This window comes from Polistes fuscatus, unplaced genomic scaffold, assembly GCF_010416935.1.
Source record: "Polistes fuscatus isolate 324 unplaced genomic scaffold, CU_Pfus_HIC Scaffold27, whole genome shotgun sequence".
Lineage (NCBI taxonomy): Eukaryota > Metazoa > Arthropoda > Insecta > Hymenoptera > Vespidae > Polistes > Polistes fuscatus.
In genome coordinates, this window is record NW_025113104.1 from 822,976 (window position 1) to 844,557 (window position 21,582).

The 21,582-nt window shown below is 27.6% G+C and overlaps 2 protein-coding genes across 7 annotated transcripts; both read left to right on the forward strand.

Moving 5' to 3' along the window:
• Positions 1-548: 548 nt before the first annotated feature.
• LOC122518919 (protein mini spindles) lies at positions 549-18,425 on the forward strand. Of its 2 annotated transcripts, XM_043638069.1 has the most exons (37): positions 549-654; positions 761-860; positions 3,329-3,395; positions 3,506-3,699; positions 3,836-4,042; positions 4,154-4,273; positions 4,577-4,755; positions 4,818-5,041; positions 5,132-5,326; positions 5,386-5,566; positions 5,661-5,773; positions 5,868-6,075; positions 6,153-6,307; positions 6,462-6,613; positions 6,704-6,922; positions 7,003-7,186; positions 7,453-7,650; positions 9,456-9,692; positions 9,856-10,018; positions 10,108-10,277; positions 10,458-10,616; positions 10,713-10,985; positions 11,086-11,289; positions 11,379-11,514; positions 12,553-12,746; positions 12,853-13,058; positions 13,368-13,517; positions 14,173-14,346; positions 14,419-14,581; positions 14,709-14,867; positions 14,958-15,145; positions 15,256-15,418; positions 15,628-15,801; positions 15,881-16,030; positions 16,227-16,398; positions 16,540-16,692; positions 17,095-18,425. In XM_043638069.1, exons 3-36 carry the CDS (start codon positions 3,339-3,341, stop codon positions 16,659-16,661), a joined length of 5,943 nt encoding a protein of 1,980 aa, XP_043494004.1. In that variant the 5' UTR covers positions 549-654; positions 761-860; positions 3,329-3,338; the 3' UTR covers positions 16,662-16,692; positions 17,095-18,425. The 2 variants fall into 2 exon arrangements, with proteins under 2 accessions (XP_043494004.1, XP_043494005.1); XM_043638070.1 differs by lacking the exon at positions 13,368-13,517.
• A 1,006-nt stretch (positions 18,426-19,431) lies between these two features.
• Positions 19,432-21,520, forward strand: LOC122518920 (MFS-type transporter clz9-like). Of its 5 annotated transcripts, none has more exons than XM_043638074.1 (6): positions 19,432-19,477; positions 19,840-20,105; positions 20,198-20,430; positions 20,506-20,742; positions 20,848-21,228; positions 21,414-21,445. In XM_043638074.1, the coding sequence occupies exons 2-6, from the start codon at positions 20,095-20,097 to the stop codon at positions 21,428-21,430; spliced, it is 879 nt and encodes a 292-aa protein (XP_043494009.1). In that variant the 5' UTR covers positions 19,432-19,477; positions 19,840-20,094; the 3' UTR covers positions 21,431-21,445. The 5 variants fall into 5 exon arrangements, 4 of the variants coding, with proteins under 4 accessions (XP_043494009.1, XP_043494010.1, XP_043494007.1 ...); XM_043638075.1 differs by having other exon boundaries at positions 21,007-21,228; XM_043638072.1 differs by having other exon boundaries at positions 20,506-21,155; positions 21,414-21,520.
• Positions 21,521-21,582: the final 62 nt, after the last annotated feature.

Here is a 21,582-nt window from a genome sequence, read left to right on the forward strand (position 1 = left end):
ATTTTTCACTTATCAAAGAATTAAAATGATATGTATAATAAAAATGAAAGAAAAATTAAATAATATTAATTACCAGATTCTTTAATAGGTTATACATTTAAAAAGCGTGACAATTTAAAAAAAAAAAAACAAAATTTACAAAAATTTAAATAAAATAATTATATTATTCTTTTTTTGAAAACTTGTCAATAATATGAAATTATTATTATTTTAGTAATAATATTACACTATCCCGATGTCAATAATTATTTAGTAAAATGTATCCACCAATCGTGGATCAGAATTAATTTTATTACGTCTATGACGAAGGACTCTGGTGACATTTAGTGAACTCTAACGATTAAACATCTAATTAAAAATATTTATTTCTATTCCATGAGTGAAGAAAACAATTTAAAAGATCTTATAATTAAGATATTAATTAAAGCCATTAAAATCTAAAATGAAACTTAATATAATTTTTCTTATCTGAAGATATTCATAATTAAAAGTTAAAAGAATGTGATCGTATCTTTACGTCTATGGCGAACGACTGTAGTGCCATCTATTGAGATCAGAACAAAGCAACTAGATTGAAGAGATCCTACAATTTGTTGTGCGGAAAGTATCGAAAGCAATCATCTTTTTGTTTGCATTCACATTTGACGGTTAAAGGTAAGATTACGTATGTTTGAAAATTGACTGTTAAATATTTAATGGCTATCGAGCCTCAAGTAAAGTCATTAATCCAAAGTAATCATTAATATTTCTTTTTTATTAGCTAATCGTTTAAAACAAACTATATAAGGAAATATAAAACGAATTTATTGAATAATCTAAAAAGCTCTGTGAAGGGACCTTTTTTAACGTCTTCTCAAAAGGTGAGTACAAATTAAAAAAAAAAAAGCAGCGCATATCATTCATTATTTTCTTAATACAATCTCATTCGTACAAATATTTAATCGTATAAAAATGCCAGTTATATAAACTTTAAACGTAAAAACATTGTTTAATATTATTCAATGATATTAAATAATTTTTTAAACGAATCAATTTCAAATTGATCGTTTCAATATACCAACATTAAATTAACTAATTCGTTCTATTTACTTTGATCTGTACTCGTCTTTGTTTAGAACTCTATAACAATTTTGAAATATTTCCATAAAAGTATAATCTAACGTTAATTGATTTTTATACACAGTTACATGTATATTGACACAAATAATTATTTTATATTATTCATTGAAAATATCATTCTTTTTTGCTTAATTAAAATGAAGATAAAATTATGATTGTCAATAAATAATGAATGAAGAAAATTATTTATTAAATTTTACACGTATTTCATTATTTAAGATAAATACATTGTGTTAAGCAAGAATAAATTTTATATGGTACAAATATGTTGAATTCATTTTTAGTTAAACATTTACAAAGTTAACGTTGTAAAAATATTTATACCTAAAATTATATTAATGGTTCTCTAATAAAAAATATCTCAGTTTAAGTTAGTTAATATTTTATTTTTGGTTTACCATTTTGAATTGTGGTTAACTTTTAATATGTGTATTCATTGATATCTTTAACATGTTCGCTACCAGTGTCGCATATCTGTGGCGCACTGATTTTCATTGAAATCCCAGCATCAAACATTTGTGGCAGTACTTAATGCGAAAAATAAATCTAGACTGTGATCAGAATTTATTCTCCGCTTCATGATAGCAAACGTATTGGGGAAACAGACCTTATTTCAAACTTTTTATACGCATTGCGTATTCTACTTATTGTAAAAATATGATGATGTATTATCTAATTCGTGCATTTTTTTACTTTATTATGCTAAATGCAGTAGCACTACTTTGCAAATATCTATTTATTCTGTATATTAATAGCGCAGAAAATATATATATTTATTTAAAAATTGAATAAATATCACATAAAATAAAATACATATAAAAATTTATCAACAAATATTTCTTTTTTATTAATATTTCTTGATAAATTAAATACTCTTTATATCTTAGAACTATATTCGCTATAATACAACAATTCTTATACGAGTCGTTAACAGACCAAAGTGATTGACCGTGTAACACAATGTTACTAATTTTTTCTACTTTTTCTTTTGCGGAGATAATCAATTTGGCAAATGAAAGAACTTATATCATTTATTTGAAATGACAGAATTAACAAAATGATTCTTTATTTATAAACAATTGGATGCAAATATTACATTGATGCTAAACATTATTATATACTTAATATTTTAAAATTAACATTATGATAAAATTATAACCTTAATCATACGTTGCTTGCTTCTTTTTTATCCCTTAACCTTAATGTTTCTTTTTTTTCATTTTAATTCCTATTATTTAAATCTAACATATTATTACTTTCGTTTTACTAGTTGTGATATTATATTAACATATTATTTCACATATATGACTGTAAGTTTCTTAAATAACACATGCATCAGAAACCATGTAAGAAAGTAATCCCCCCTTCCCCTTCACCTGCTCCTCTCCTCTTTGCTTTTCAATACTTTACTGCGCAGATCGATTACTTTAGTATACATATTCATAAAAATTGCAAAGATAACATGCATGAGATCCTTTAAATAGAATCTAACTTCTATTCGATTATTGAAAGTCAAATAAAAGACAAAAAATAAGTCAGTAAACGAATAAAACATTTATTGAACAAAGACTTCATGATTTCAGTGGCGGTATATCCTCTTACACACACACACACACCACCACCACCCATCAATGCTTTTTATTCAATTCTTTGATATCATCAGTACACATACTTTTCAGCGCCATTTTCGAATTATGTATATATATGTCATACAAGTATTGAATTTTGTTTTAAATATAATTATTACAGAATAATGATGATCATATTTATCATGGAAGAAAAAGATAAACTTTTAAATGGTCTCACATCTGAATTTGTACGATAGATTAAAACATTTTCATTCTATAGATTCAAATTTCATCGATTACGAAAAAATTAAGTTTCTTTACTTTTTTCTTAATAATTATTTTTCCTAAAGAATTAATTCTGTAATAATATATATTCGTAAATTGCTGACGTATTTTTTTTTTTATTCCCACGTGCAGCATTGCATTTTCTTAATACGGTTGCGTGAATGATCACGTGACCACGTTATATCTTGCTACTGCGTGATTCAAGGAAGAATCCTTATTGAAAATACCACAAAGCAATATGATATCCATAGTATATAACATCTATTAGTCATTAGTTGTCAAGATGAATAGTTATTATATGTGAATTTTGGTTGTCCTTGAAATTGTTTTAATTGATATTTTGATTATTAAATCAGGTCCCAAAATATGGAGCAAGATACGGAATATGTGAAATTGCCATTGGAAGAGCGCTGTGTACATAAGGTATTATTGTGATCATTTATTTTTATTAATAGTTTGTGATGTTAACTGTTTATTTTTATTATTATTATTATTATTATTATTATTGTTTATTTTATTTTTCTTATTTATAGTCATGGAGAGCAAGATTACATGGATACGAAGAATGTGTAAAAACATTTCAATGCATAGATGATGAAAAATCACCCGAATGGAATAAGTTTTTAGGCTTCGTTAAGAAATTTGTATCGGATAGCAATGCTGCGGCACAAGAGAAAGGTTTAGAAGCTGTGCTAGCTTTTGTGGAAAATGCGGCTGTTGCTGGAAAGTGAGTTTAAAAATTTGTAAATATATTTAAGTTAAAACAATTTAAATATTAATTTAAAGTAAGATTCAATATTATTCTATAAACTTAAAATCATTTATTTCTTTTATTTTTACTTTGTATTATTATATACTTTTAGAACGGTTGGTGAAGTTATGAATGGCATAGTGACCAAATGTATCGCTGCACCCAAAGCTAAAACGAAAGATTTAGCAGTACAAATAACATTAATGTATATAGAAATAGAAAAACATGAAACAGTACAAGAAGAATTACTTAAAGGGACAGAGGCAAAAAATCCTAAAATTGTATCTGCCTGTATTGCCGCTTTGACTCTTAGTCTAAGGTAAATCATAAATTATGTTTTAAATTCAAAATATTGTTTCATGATATATCTCTATTATACTTTTTTAATAATTATTTTTATTTTATATCAAATGCGAATCTTTTCTTATAGCGAATTTGGATCAAAAGTTATTAATGTCAAGCCTCTGATAAAGAAAATTCCTAGTTTTTTAGAAGATAGAGATAAAACTGTTAGAGAGGAAGGTAAAGCACTGGTCATTGAAATGTACAGGTAAGTAAAAAAAAATAAATATAATTTTTATATACAATGCGTCTGAGGTTTTTTTAACTAAATAATGTCTGCAGATTCTATGCACAAAAATAAGAAAAAATATTATGTAAATACAGCTTATTTAAAGTTTTGTTCAAAAGTTATATAATTTCAATTATAAATGTTCACATTTACTAAATATAGTATATGTTGATATCATTTATATGTTGACATATGTTGACATCTGGAGAAACTTCAGATGCCCTGTACATTATACGCATTATTTTCTAACAATCCTTATATGTTTATAAAATAATAATACAGATGGATAGGCGTTCCATTAAAGCAGCAATTAAATACCTTAAAACCAGTACACATTACAGAATTAGAGACGGAATTTAATAATTTAGGAAATGAAAAAGCTGTACCTAAACGTTACTTAAAGTCACAAAAACCGAAAACAACATGTGTTATTGATCCAATAATGGGTGACGATAGTGAAGGTAAACTGTTAATTTGTTGTAAATCTTGTCAAATTAATATACATGATGGATACTTTTTATAGGCGAGAAGGAAGAAATTGATAGAGATGTAGCACCAGATATAGATCCGTATGAATTATTAAATCCTGTTGATATACTTTCTAAATTACCTAAGGACTTCTATGAAAATTTAGAAGCTAAGAAATGGCAAGAAAGGAAACAAGCCTTGGAAATTTTGGAGAAACTCGTATCAAATCCAAAATTAGAAAGTGGTGACTATGGAGAAGTAGTTAAAGCCTTGAAAAGGGTATATATATATATATGAAGAAACGATATTATTTTTTATTAAACTTTCTTATAATTATAATTTCTATGAAGTAACAATATCTATTTATAGGTAATATCCAAAGATACCAATGTGTTGGTTGTCGCTTTAGCAGGAAAATGTCTAACCGGTTTAGCTACAGGTTTAAGAAAACGATTTCAATCTTATGCGATATCATGTCTGGCTGCTATTTTGGAGAAATTTCGAGAAAAAAAGCAAAACGTTGTACAAGCGCTTCGAGAAGCTGCTGATGCAATTTTTGGCAGTGTAAGTGTTTATTTCTTATTGGGACAATAACTTGAAAATAATATGTCGATATGTATTAGGTAACAATCGATCTTATATTGGAGGATACACTCGCTGCGTTAGAAAATAAAAATCCAGCGGTAAAAGCAGAAACTGCTGCTTATTTAGCAAGATGTTTTGCTTGTACTCCTCCATCGAGTTTAAATAAAAAATTATTAAAAGCATATACAACGACACTTTTAAAAACATTGAATGAACCAGGTATAATACAGCTATTATTTAGTTTATATCTACTAATTATAATTAAATTTCAAAATAATCTCTAATATTTTTTTATAAATGATATAATTCTTAGATCCTACCGTTAGGGATAATTCAGCAGAAGCAATTGCGACAGCAATGAAATTAGTTGGAGAAAAAGCAATGATGCCATTTTTAACGGACATAGATAATTTAAAAATGGCTAAGGTATCTATTTAATTTATTATATTAATTATTAAAAGAAACAAATGTAAATTAAATTTTAAACAGTTACTGGAATTTTTGCTATTACATTTTTCAGATTAAAGAATGCGCGGAAAAAGTTGTAATAGTAGTTAAACTTCCACCTGCACAAAAATCTTCAAAACCCAGACCAAAAACAGCACCGGCTAAAGTAGAACAAAATATAAAATCAAAAGAAAATGAAACTAAACCAATGAAAAGATCTAATACTACGACTAAACAAGGTTTATCAAGAAAACCAATTTCTTCTTCTTCGACAAATTTAGGTAAATATAATATCTATGATGAGCATATTCTTTTCTAGACATACATAATATTTATATGTATAATGTCGTTATTACAGCTTCGAAAAAATCTTCAAATATCAAAATAGAAAAGGATTACAGCACTGAAGAAATAGAAGAACTTGCTTTACAAATTTTACCAAACGAAGTCATTTCGGGACTTGTCGATAGTAACTGGAAAACTCGATTGTCTGCTGTTGAACAACTTTCTCAGGTACTACAAATAAAAAAACAATTTCATATTCTTATATGAAATTTTAAGAAATAATCCTTTGACTGGGAAATGGATAATCTTTCGCTTGACGCATATATGCGTTCATAGTAGTGAAAGAATTAAGTAAAAAATTGAAACCTTTTGTTTCTTACAGATCGTAAAGAATATGGAACCAACAGATGTATCTACACAAGTTATTGTAAGAACATTGGCCAAAAAATCTGGCCTTAAAGATATGAACTTCCAAGTTCTCAAACATAGATTGGAAATTATAAAAACGTTGGCAGAAAATCACCCATTTTCATGGTTTGTATAAAATCTTGCGTTATATCATTTATATTTTCAATATATTGAATTATAATGTATATGTGTGTTAAACGTATATTACATTTTCAGTACTGTTTCTGGATATTGCATAACAGATATAACAGAAAAACTGGGATGTGCAAAAAATAGTCCAGTTGCATCCGAGACACTTTTATCAATAGCAAATGCTACTAGTTTTGAATATGTGGCTAATGAAATACTTGCATTTGCATTTAGTCAAAAGAATCCTAAAGTTCAACAAGAAACATTGCTTTGGTTGAGTAAGGGTCTTATAGAATTTGGCTGCTCGTACGTATTAATGATTTGATACTAAAAAAATCATTTTATCATTTAATATTATGTTTTAATATTACAATTTTATATTACAGAGTTAACGTCAAATCTTTAATAGACAATATAAAGAAAGCAGTAGGGGCAACTAATCCTGGTGTACGTACTGCTGCTATAACACTAATTGGCACTTTATATTTGTATATGGGAAGACAACTGCTTACATTTTTCGATAATGAAAAACCGTCTCTCAAGCAACAAATTGAACAAGAATGTGAAAAAGTAAAAATAATTTAAGGGTTATAGATTATTAACACCCTTTGCACTATGATTTAACACGTGGTGCTATGTGTCAAAATTGATGCTATGTTTCATACTTCTTATATTTGACTCGTGAGATTTACCACGGGTAGGATTCATGTTTCTCATGTTTGAGCTAAAAAACATATTACGAATTTCATACATTGTTATAATGCAAGGGGTTAAATGCATTTTATATAAATATAAATATGATCTAAATCTACTTTTATTTTTACTTCATATTTTAGCATAATGGTGAAACTCCACCCGTGCCTATACGAGGTACCAAAAATAAGAAAATGAGAAGCGATGATGCAGATGAACCTGAAATTAATGAAAAAGTTGAAAGCAATGAACAAAATATAAACGACTTAATTCCACGTGTTGACATTAGTAATCAAATTACGGAAAGTCTTCTCAGCGAATTATCCGATAAAAATTGGAAGGTAAATTTAAGACTATTTTTTCTCGATTATAACAATTTTTTCTAATAAGGAGACCTTACACTGGAATATCAACGGATTTTAACGAGCTTTGGTATATTAGTAGTATACTTTGAGGGTGTTATCGTGGTAAAATATTTTGTCCTAACGCTCAGCCGATTTTGACAAAAAAGCCTTTAAAGTTTTATTATATTTGTTTTATTATCATGTTTATATTATCTTGAATTTGACCGTCTATATATATCAAGTGGCGCGCTAGCGTAAGTAGCAGCGTACTCGCTTTTCTTGCCACTAGTTAGTGTTCGATCCTTCATGGGGGAATTTTTTTTTAATAATTTTTTTCTATCTGTTTTCAAATTTGTTTTTCGTATTTCTTAATTTTTAAATATATACAGGAAAGAGAAAATTATTTATTAGAAAAAAATTAGAACTAATAAATTTTTTAACAGGTATATGAAAATAGATAAATCTTCAATATACTAACAAATAACAATCGTATAGATTCAAATCATTAATAATTTCATGCATAATTTTTTGATATCTATGAGTTGTTAACATTTATTGTACATTTATTATTATTTATTAAACACAGGTTCCAGAGTAATAGTTATCGTAAAAACATTCAAAACAATAAGTTTTTTGACATCTCGTGCAATTAATAAAAGATGACTTATTACATAAACAATGATTTTTTAAAAGATTTGTTGGAAAACAAACCTGATTAACGTTTTAAAATATTTCTCTTTCACTTGGTTTTAATAATATTGAAGCGTACCATGCATATCGAATCATTTCATGAAAAATTTTTGATGACAATTGATGGACTATTGATTGTATCTTGATACAATCTTCACGAGAACTAAATCTTCATTTATCTATTTTCGTATACCTGTTAAAAAATGAAATGTTAATAGTAATTCAAGGATTAAATTTTCCTTTATTATTTGCGCAAGATGTTAAAAAATTTATTATTTTTAATTTTTTTCTAATAAACAATTTTCTCTTTTCTGTATATATTTAAAAATTAAGAAATACGACAAACAAATTTGAAAACGGATAGAAAAAAATTATTAAAAAAAAATTCCCCCATGAAGGATCGAACACTAACTAGTGGCAAGAAAAGCGAGTACGCTGCTACTTACGCTAGCGCGCCACTTGATATATATAGACGGTCAAATTCAAGATAATATAAACATGATAATAAAACAAATATAATAAAACTTTAAAGGCTTTTTTGTCAAAATTGGCTGAGCGTTAGGACAAAATATTTTACCACGATAACACCTTCAAAGTATACTACTAATATACCAAAGCTCGTTAAAATTCGTTGGTATTCCAGTCTAAGGTCTCCTTGTAAGTTATAAATGTACATGTTACGGATCACTTGAGAAATCCGGAATTATGAACAATGCGTAGGCATTATTCACAATGGCAAGCGTTTTTGAGTAATGGAGGAATTGTATTCATATTTCACACATTTCTTAGATATCGAGTAACCGACCCCCTCCTCACACACACAAAAGCGAGTGTGTGTGTTGATTGTAATGGAGGGGAATTCGGTTGCCCGATAATGTATTCTTCTCAACATTGCTTACATATTAATTTGATGTTCTATAGGATACCAAAGTATTGTATTATGTACAATGCCTAGAAAAAGTCTGTAATAATTGTTCTGTTTCCTACATGCCCAAAAACGCCTACCATTGTGAATAATGCTTACGCATTGTTCATAATTCCGGATTTTCCAAAAATGTCCGTAACACATATATAATTATATTTATCGAATCGCTCTATATTTTTAAAAATAGGTACGGAATGAAGGATTACAAAAAATAAGTGCTATATTAAACGAATCCAAATTTATAAAGGGCTCTATTGGTGATTTACCACAAGGATTAGCATTGCGATTAGTTGACAGTAACAGTAAAATTGCGCAGTCAACTTTAGGTATATGTCAGACATTAGCTGTGTCATTGGGTACATCAGCAAAACAACATTTAAGGATTTTATTACCTGGTTTTATACAATGTCTTGGAGATAGTAAGGTTAGTATATTTTTATATTAAGTTTTAATAATTTTTAATAATTTTATCATAACTATAAGAGTCTAAAGCAGTTTAACACAATTTTTATAAAGACTTCTGGAATTCGAGTAGTTAATAAAATGAAAAAAGTTAAGTTTCTTTATTTTACAATCGTGTATTTTAGGTTTGGATAAGAACTGCTGCGATTTCATGCATTGATACATGGGGAGAACAATGTGGTTACAAAGAATTCTTCGAAGGAGAAATTATAGGCGATGCTTTAAAATCTGGATCACCAACACTCAGAGCTGAATTATGGACTTGGTTATCTCAGAAGTTACCATTAAGTAAGGATGTATTCCAATAATAATGTTAATATCATATTTTATTATATTTAATGTTTTAACTTGTTTGTTTTTAATATTTTCTTTCTTAGTTCCTGTAAAACAAATACCAAAAGAGGAACTTCTTGTTTGTATACCTCACTTGTATAGTAATTTAGAGGATAGAAATTCTGATGTAAGAAAAAATGCTCAAGAAGCTGTACTTGGATTCATGATTCATCTCTCTTATGAAGCAATGGCTAGAAATACAGAAAAATTGAAGGTATAAATTTTATAAACGGAAATCATTATTTATTATAAAATTTATTTTTTATATAAGATTTATGTAATAAAAGTTTATATCGTTTACGCATAATGGAGAATTAACGTTAATCGAAGAAAAGCATATTTTGTATATTTCCCATAGAACAATAATTCATCTATTTAACATTATTAATTACAGCCTGGTTCAAGGACAGTGGTACTCGCTGCTTTGGATAAATCTCGACCTAATTTACCTATAAAACCGTTATCTAAGAAACAATTATCCGATGAAAATATACAGAAAACTGTTAAAAGTGGAGGAGCTGCAAAAATAGCTAAAGCAGTAGTCAAACCAAAGGTCTCTCTTAATTTTTTATTTATTAATATTTAATTCATATTTAAAATAATTCATTTATTCTTATATTAAATAACTCATATCTGTTTAATATTAAAGGGTGGGGCTTCATCGAAACCAGGAAGTGCTCGAAAAAAGGATGAAGATGTTGACAACAGTCCTCTGTTAGTCACTAATAATCTTAAACATCAACGAGTCATCGATGAACAAAAATTGAAGGTGTTAAAATGGAATTTCACAACACCGAGGGAAGAGTTTGTGGAATTACTTAAAGAACTTATGACTGCGGCTAATGTGAACAAAACTTTAATGACAAATATGTTTCATTCTGACTTTCGATATCATTTAAAAGCTATTGAATCATTAACCGAGGTGAATATTTTGATTAAAATATTTGTGCGCAGTTACGTAAAGATTTTAGATTATAAAACTACCAAATTATTTTTTCTTTTATTTGTTTCATTTTTTTCAGGATCTTCCCGGCAATAGTAAAGCATTAGTTTCAAATCTCGATCTTATTCTTAAGTGGTTGACTTTGAGATTTTTTGATACTAATCCTTCTGTACTACTGAAAGGTCTGGATTATTTGCAAACCGTTTTCAATTTTTTGATAGAGGATCAGTATCATATGTTAGAAAATGAAGCTGCTTCGTTTATTCCTTATCTCATTATTAAGGTATACCTTCAAAATTTAACATATTTAACGATTGAAAACTATTTTATGTATAATATAGTAAATAAAATATAAAAACGAATACTTTTTAGATAGGAGATCCGAAAGATGCTGTACGTAATGGTGTACGCGCATTATTTAAACAAATAGCACTTGTATATCCTGTCAGCAAAATATTTTCATATGTAATGGAAGGCCTAAAATCTAAGAATGCTCGTCAAAGAACAGGTATTTACGTTATGACATCTTAATAAAAAGATAAATTCGTACATTTTGGTTATGCAATAATATACAGGGTGTCTGAAGTATTTCTAATTAAATGGTATTAGCGTATTCTATTCCAAACATAATCAACTAGTAATTTAAGGGGTTATACGCAGTTGCGAGGCTCGAAAAAGACGTATTTTTATGAATTTTTTATAGAAACAGTTTTTATTTCTCAAACAAAAGTGATGGTAATTCAAATAGAGCCAACTTTTGAGAATACAATAGCACGTCGATTATGTAAAAATATTAATCTGCACCGCTCCTGTAGATGATTTCCTGAGCGTCCTCTATAAAAAGACGTTTGGCGGTGATCTCCATTTTGGCGGTTTGGATTATTGAAATTAAAAAATATGGTGGATTCTTTTAAAGGATAGATTAATGCAGGTATTAAAACCAAGGAATAATAAAAATTTTGATTTTTGACAAAATGGCGTCTATTTGAAAAAAGTTGTTGTTTTTGACTAAAATTTTCGCTCTAAATTGTTAAAAAAAATAGTAATAAATTTTTTAAAAATTATTCCTTCTACTTAATACCTGAGGAATATATCTAAGAAGATTGTGTACAAATTCGAAACCGATCGGTTAAGCCATTTCTGAAAAATCGAGATCACCGATTTTGAAAATACCGTTTTGAGAAAAACGCGTTTAAAGTTTCAAAGAGACGTTTACACATAGTTAAAAATTTTTGTTTGCAGCTTACATGAAGTGAAGAATATTTGCCGGATCAATTTGAAATTTTTAGAGAATATACTTAAATTTATGTACATTCCGAAAATGCAAAAAAAAAAAATCGATTTTTTGAAAATTCTAACTGCGTATAACCCCTTAAGAACAATCTTTATCAAGTTAATGTAAATATTTGTAATTTACATAACATTTTTTTTTATTTTCACGCATAGAATATGCTGACATCATTTAGTTAGAAAAATCTCAGATATCTATGTAATATGTATATATAATAAAATTTTTGTAAATACTAAAACAAAATATAATTTTTAGGATGTTTGGATCAGTTAGGATCACTTATAGAGAATTATGGAATTAGCGTATGTCAACCATCTCCAGCAACAGCATTAAAAGAAGTTGCAAAACAAATAGCAGATCGTGATAATTCTGTTCGCAATGCTGCTTTAAATTGTATCGTACAAGCATATTTTCTTGAAGGTGAAAAAATAACTAAACTAGTTGGTCAAGTAAGTTTGCTAAAATATAATATTTTAAATTTGTAATTTAATTATTTTCATCATCCTGACTTGCTTAAATTCATATACTTTGATAATATTTATTTATTTAACATAGATATCAGAAAAGGATCAATCGTTGTTGGATGAACGTATTAAAAGGGCAGCAAAAAATCGTCCAATAAAATCAGCATCTTCTACAAGGATTGTACCTACAATAACAGATACCGTTCCGCTGACGGAAGATGTAGAAAGTGACTATAAAGAAGAAAATGAAGAAGTCCCAGAACAGGATGATATGGATGATGAAATGACTAATAATATGTAAGTAAAAATATACTATTAAATTAGGCTTATCTCTTAACATCTTCTATTTTATTAAGTTTCTTTCTATAAAACGTCGTTTCAGAAAGAGCGAAAAGCCTTAGCATGCTTCGATATTTATAACTCAATGTATATATATATTTATCTTCATATAAAAAATATTACGGTAATATAATACAATATAAAAAAAAAATATTTTGGTTAAAATTACAAAAAAAGATTATATCAAATATTTTTTCGATCCATAGTTATTGCGTTTATTAATTTATTTTTATGTTCGCATGTATTTGTTTCATAACAATCTTACAGGGCGAAAATTATAACAACCAAAACAGGAGAAATTGATTTAAAACAATCAAAGGAACCTTGTATAGTTGCGCGGTCAACTTGCGAAGTTAGAAAGGAAGTTGATCAAGATACTCATCTACATCCTAAAAATGATAAAGGCGATATTAACATGTTTGTGATTCACAATAACTTCTTTTACTTTCAGTATGAAATGTATGGTGTTGGGCTTTAAAATTCATTACTTTAAAATTTCTTGACATTTAACATCCTTTCTTTTCTTTGTTTTGTACTTTTTTCCTTCATACGTTTGATTTTACTTTGAATAAGTAGTAAGTATTTACTCGTATCTCGCTAGTAATAAAGTTCTGATCTATCATTCAATAGTAGCTTTGGGATAATATCAGCATGTCATATAAATATCATCGTATTATGAAAAACAAAGTAATTTAAATAATCTAGAGTATAATCAAGTATTATGTAAATTATGAAAGAACAAAAAACAAGCAAACACGTTACGTTGTAAAACTAGATCATTAACTTATATAAATTTATATTATATTGCATTAAAGAATATACATATACAAATAACGTATTTACTACATTAATAGTTTAATTACATGTAGAATCATAATTAAATTTAATGAAAAGTAACAAAAGACATTTTTTTAAATATAGTATAAAATAGTGTAGAATAAATATATATTTTCCATTATTGTTTGTGGTAGCTGAAGTTTATAGTTACGATTATTTAATATGAAATATTTGATCAAGTTTGTATTTTGTTAAGTTTAGCGCAACTATTCTAATGCATTCACATGTTTTATAGGAATCCAATTCCAATAGGGCAAACAGAAGCTGCTATTGGACCGTTCGGATTAGATATGGATTTTCTACAAAAAATTGAATCGAGTGCTCCAGTCAAATTTAGAAATCCTGTTCTTCAAGATACTACTATATCTGATATCGATGAACCAATTAAACTTAATTCTACTAAAACCCAGTAAGTAGATTTATTTCTAACGTGTATTTGTAACGTGTAAGCAATTATTTATTTGCTTATAATGTATTATAGAATGATACCAATATCACCACCAAAATTATTGATACCAAAATCGGCAACAGTATTACCCGAAGGACCATCTAATTCCAAAGATGATAATCTTGAACATACTATACTCGCAATGGCTAGTCTTGACTTACCTACAGCCATACAATCAATGAACAGTATTGATAATGTTAGTATAATATAAAAATATTGTTTTATATAATTTAGATAAATATTTTTTGTATAAGAATATGATTTTACACGAACATGTAACATCGTATTACAGAACATAATTTTCTTTTTTTATTTATTTTCAGTTATTAAGATCGCATAAAGCTTATTTATTACAGTCGAAGGAAGATAAATTTATTAGTTCAGTGAATATGCAATTAAAATTTTTACAAACGTATCCTTTGCATCAAGGAAGCACGAATGTATCCAAAGGTTTTAGAAATACCTTTATGGTAATACTCACGGTAAGAGAGAAACAAGAATGTATAAATATTTTATTTTTATAATTGAATATATTTACATGATTAATATTAAATATTATCTAATTTTTTCAGTTTTATGATACCGGAATACTCGCTAAAAATGTACCATTAATACATTTGAAAGAACTCGTCGAACAAATGATCACTTTACTTGCAGAATGTAAATTAGAACGTTTACAAGAAGCAGAAGCGTATATCAGAGTGGTAAATAACATAGTCGTTAAAATAATCGACAATTCAAATCACACAACAATTATATGGTAAGTCACATCAAAAATGTTGGTATATTATTAAAATAATTATCTAAGTGAATATATGATTTTTTATAGAAAACAAATATTATGTTTATTTAATTGTTGTTATATTTTAGTGTATTAATAGAACTACTTCATGCGTGCGCCGAATCAAATGTTCCTCCAAAATATGAAGAATTGGTAATGAAATGTTTGTGGAAAATTGTTAAAACGTTCCCAAATTGGGCAGCTGACTTGGATTATGATATTATTCTCTTAGAAGTTCATCGATTTTTGAAGGTTTGTTTGTTTATTAAAAAGATTTATAACTCTTTTGTTGCGGTATGCTTTGGCGCGAGTATCGTTCTGTATAAATTCACTGTATAAATTCACACATTATTACATACGTAATAATGCATTTACAAGTTATTTGAACTATCATATATAATTCACCAATAATGAAAATGTTAATATTTCTTACATACATCTAAGGTTTTTTATATTTACAGGATTATCCGACTACTTGGTGGAAAAAGCGTTGTTCCGATACTCCACTAAGAACGATAAAAACAGTTCTTCACAGTATGACACGTGTTAAGGGAAGCACAATACTCAGTCATTTAACAAAAATAAATAACACTAATGAATCAGAATTACATTCTTATTTGATAAGATTAATTGCTGTAAGTATAAAAAAAAAATGTGTTTATTATATTTAAAAACAAATATTTTTCTAAATTATTAAATTTATATTTTTTAAAGACGTTTAAACCGGACGAACTAAATACCGCTTCAAGGCTAACGTTAAAGACAAATAGTACAGCAAAAATGCAAAAACATTTATCAAAATCTACTCATCAACAGTTAGCAGAAATCTTCAAAAAAATTGGATCTAAAGAACAAATGCAAGAGGTTTGTTATTTAATTTTCTTATATACCGGATGAGTTAACTAAAACCTAATATTTTTTCCTTATCACTAGAATTGTAGAAATTATTCGGGTAGCTGATATTAGCCGACTCGCCCTGTATATTCAATTTAAATTATTATTGTATGATAGGAATTTGCAATTTCTTTAATATTATCCTTACTTTTTTAATATTTTCTAGGGTTTAATGCAACTTTATGATTTTAAACTTCAATATCCTGACGCAGATGTTCAACCTTTCTTAGTGAAGTCGCACCAGTTCTTCCAGGACTTTATAGAACAAGGATTACGAGAAATAGATCGGGCACGAAAAAATCAAGGAGTTATACCGCGAATGAATCATTACAGTACAGGTTATTTATAAAAAATTAAGTAATAATTCGGTATAAATAAATCGTACGCTCTCAACGCTTTATCGTGATTCAAAAGAAATTGTTAATTTCATTTTGAAATCTAAATCAAACATCGCATCAATGTGTGTTCACTATATATAGAATCTACTACAACTCCTGAAATAGAGGAGAAAAGTCTACTGGACCCAATGCACAGGCTTGAAAAACTCAGATCACTTGAAGCACGGTGTAGAACAACTTCTAGTCAGTCAAATCCAGTATGAATTCTCTACGTAATCAATATATAATTTATAGGTATGTAATATAATTTGAATAATATTAACAATATCCATAAATTTATTAATTGAGTCATTCATTCAGAAGTCAAAGCGATTGACTCAACTTTTAGAATTTTTTCAAATTTTATCATCAAAGCAATTGATCGATACTTAACTTTTTAGATTTAAAATAAATTTGTTTAATAATTACGCTTAACATCACTTAAATGAAAATAATTTGATCCCTACGAACCAGCCTTAGACTTTACATTCAGGACATTTCGGTCATCAATAATCGACATTCTTATACTTTTTTTTACAATTGGCAATCATCGTGGTCTAAACAAAAAGCACAACAAAAGAGACTTGACACTTAACGTGTTGTTAAATCGATTTGGCATATGAACGGCACAATTTAAATTAACTAATTTTTTTTCAGGTATCCAATATTTGAAGGATTAGCTCATACAGTATAATGTATGATACATACACCCACCCTATCTTTAATATTTTCCATTGTTATATGATAACATTTATTGGCATGGCCTCCTTAATAATATGAAAAAGCTAATTAGCATAAAACGAGGGATGCGTAGTGTAAATACAGATATTGCGTATGACTTAGTTTTATTTCGTCATATATTGATGTTTCCATAAAACATATATATATATATATGCATATACACTATAAACTTAGGATAAACGATAAGAATTTTCCTTAAAAAGAAAAAAAATAAAAGAAAAAAATATGTATTACATAGTTATTTAAAGACTTCATTCTAATTTAATCGTAAATTTAAGAAATAGATCTTGGGTAGACAAAAACAAATAAATAAAAAAATAAAGTGATAATGAAAAAAAATAATCTTTGTAAAAAATAGTTTGACATGGAATGTTCATTTACAAAGAAATAAATAATTCGATGCAAATTCTGTATTTCTGTAATGGCATATGTGTATTATATTAACAAATTTTAATTCTTTGACTGTTAAAGGCGTATATATACGTTTTCACGTATCCATCAATACAAACGAAAGGCGTAAATTTACGCCTTCTTCAATTTTTTCACTATAAAACACCTAAAATTTACAATTTAAGTTAAGTAAATCAAAGGTAGCTTAAAAAGTTATTTGAAATAAATAAAAAAAATCGATATATATATATTATAATTTATTTGAAATTATTATTGTTTTAACCCATAAAAATGGTATTTTAAATTTTGGGTAACTGTTTTGTTCACGAATCAGTGAAAAACCAGTCGCAGCGACTGACATGTGACGATCGTGACGTATGTGATGGATTCCTCTGAAATCGCGCCGCAGTCAAAGATTAAATATACGAATACATAGAAAAAAAAAGAAAATATAGATTGTAAATTTGCCAGTTTTAATTATAATGGCCTGACAGAGATTAAAGAAAAGAGAAAGAACGTGACATTTAATTCCTGAATATATAATACGGAGTAACATTAATAACTTTTCATTATTTTTATATTTTTTTGTATAGTTACTATAATTATTATTATTATTATTATTATTATTATTATTATTATTATTATTACTAACGCGTTATCATAATTTTGATTATAATAATACCATTGTTATAGACTATTAGTTGTTAAGATTTGTATCTTGAAAGATAAGTAATATTTATGAGTACGAATAACATGATTTTTAAATATACAATAAATGAAGTATAATATGTATTTAAGACTAATTTGTCAACCAATTTGTATTTCGTTAATTTGTTTAAATAAATCATTGTTTGATATTTTACGATGTTCATTTAAATCCACAAATTCATTGTCAAAATTAATAATTGTATTCATAATTGATTTTTTCGGAGATATCAGCATTAAAAAATTGGCATAAAACCTCAACAGCTGAAAAAAATGAATAAGTGCATTTAATTGCTAGCTATTTGCTAATTTAAAATCCATAATTGCTAACTTTATTAATTAATTATTTAATTACTTATTAATAATTGAATATACAAAAACTTTTTTATTTCTAAGTAAAGCAATGAAGTTTTCTAGTGTTTTTTGTTCTCAATAAATTGCTCACTTTTTGTTTGTCCGGCTCCTCAACTTTATTTTATTAAATATTTTTTATTTATCGTTAATTAGTTGAAAATAATTATTACACTTTGAATAAAATTATGAAATGGTGACGTTATAAGTGGGAGATATGTTGTACGCATGCGCAAGCGCACTTTGAAAAACATGAAAGTAAGGTTGGTATATATATATATATACCTGCAGGAGATATATTTAAAGTTGATTTCCAAAGTAATAACTTATAGGGTAGTGAAAAGAAATAGGTTAATCGTTCATAATGTATAAACAATAGGTAAATATTTTTTAAATTATAATTTTTTTTCTTTTCACTACCCTATAAGTTGTTACATTGAAAATCAATTTTAAAATATATCCTCTGCAAGTATACCAACCTTACTATCATTTTTTTCAAAGTGCGCTTGCGCCTTGAATTTGTGGTTGCGCATGCGTATAACATATCTCTTACTCATTTTATAATTATTCAAAGTGTAATAATTATTTTCAACTAATTAACGATAAATAAAAAATATTTAATAAGGTAAAAGCTCCCTCGGTTGGCCAGGCCCCCTCTATTGGCCACTTTATGCCACAACAGTGATTATAAATTATATGCTGATGTGCACATGGTGACAGTTTCTAAAAAAAAAAATTCTAATTTTAAAATATCATTGAAAGTAATTCGGATTATTTTAAAAATATATTTAAAAACGAAAAAAAATAAAGTTGTGCAAGACTTCTGTTTTTGGATGGCTTCTTGTTAAGTAAGGTAAGGATACTGTGATTTTTATTAACCTATATATTTCATTTTTGACAATAGCAACCAAAATATTTTTTTTTCTGCAATTAACATAGCTTAAAATTATTATAGAAATTGAAAATTAAGTGATTTTTAATTATTCTCCATTAAAAATATGGTGGCCAAGCATGGAGACAGTATTATTGCCTCTGTTTTTATCATTAGCCAACTTATGGCTATTCGCTTTGAGGTTATATATATTTGTACATAAAGTATTCAACTAGTTTTTTTAATACTAATGAGTAATTAATTTCTTTGTACACGAGTTTTGAATTATTCAATTTTGATTTATTTAATAAATTAGTTATTAATTAATTATTTATTTTAAATAGGAAACATGGTTAAATCAAAAAATAAGGATCCCAAGCTATGGAAATACACATATGCACAACTAAAAGCAGCAGTTGCAGAAGTGCAACGTGGACAATCAATAAGAGTTGTCAGTAAAAAATACAAGATTCCAAGATCGACACTGAATAATAAAGTAAAAGATTCATCTCCGAAAATCAAGAAAGGTGGTCCGCCAACAGTATTGAAGGAAAACGAGGAAAAACATTTAGTTTCTTGGATGCTTTTAATGAGCGATAATGGATTTCCTGTAACCAAGATACAATTACTCAACAGTGTAAAACTTCTCTTAATAAAATTACAGAGAGAAAATCCTTTTACAGACGGAATTCCTGGTCGTAGCTGGTTAAATGGATTTTTGAATCGTCACCCAGAACTCTCCAAACGCATTGCTCAAAATTTGACAGCATGCAGAGCTTCTATTTCGGAATTTAGTATCAAAAAATGGTTTTCTGAAGTTGAAATAGAGCTTAAACAAAAGTCTCTGCTAAATATTGAATCTAATAGAGTATTCAATGGTGATGAGTCGGCATTCATGCTAGCTCCAAAAAGTGACAAAGTTTTTGTGAAAAAAGGTAAAAAATCTGTTTACAATATAATTCAAAATAACGACAAGGAATGTTTAACTACTCTATTTGTTGCTAATGCAGCTGGTGATTTAGCACCTCCATTAGTGGTGTTTTCATACAAACGTGTTCCTAATAATATTCGTGAAAATATGCCCCATGACTGGGCTGCAGGAAAATCTGATAACGGGTGGATGAATGGAGAAAATTTCTTCGAATATATTGCTAACATATTTTATCCTTGGCTAATAGATAATAAAATTAAATTTCCTGTTGTCCTTTATATCGATGGGCATTCATCGCACTTGACCATGACTGTGAGTGAGTTTTGTCGAGAAAAACAAATTGTCCTGGTTGCTTTGCACCCAAACGCCACTCACATTTTGCAACCACTTGATGTTTCATTCTTTCATCCTTTGAAATTAGCGTGGCGAACAGTTGTAACAGATTGGCGAATGAAAAATAATGGACAGAAAATAACTAAAGAAGCTTTTGCTTCATTACTAAAAACAGCTGTTGATACTCTCGATACTCGAACAATTCTGGGAAACGGATTTAAAACAACAGGCTTGTTTCCGTTTTCAGCAAATGCCATAAATTATACTAAATTACGGAATAAATCTACAGAAGCTACAAATATTGATGAAATTGAAGCACCAAAAGATGATAATCGGAGATTGTTATCACTTTTTGAAAGTCTTATGGATCCAAATACGCTTAAGAAATTCACAGAGGTCGGAATTGATGGAGCATGGAATGGTGATCTAGAAGATTCAAGTCTTTTTTCAATGTGGAAGTCCATGCAAAGTATTTTTATTTAGTTCATTCTTTTTTAATCTGTCGACTGCCTTAATAGTCTTAATAATTAGAGCTCTTTTATCTTTTATATTAAATAATAATGTTGTTAGTAACATTTAATAATAATAATTTAATTTTTTTTTAATTTTACCTCTCATACTTATTATTTTTCTTTCCTTTAATTGAATTTTTAGGCTCAGTGGCCAAATGAGGGGACATGCGTGGCCAAAAGAGGGAGAAAGTTGGCTAAAAATAGGGACATTGCAAATCTATGTTTTTTTTAATTTATTATTAAAATATTTATGAATAATTTGTCTTTTCTTTATTTTTATTCAAAGCTGAAAGCTCAAGCTTACAGGTTAA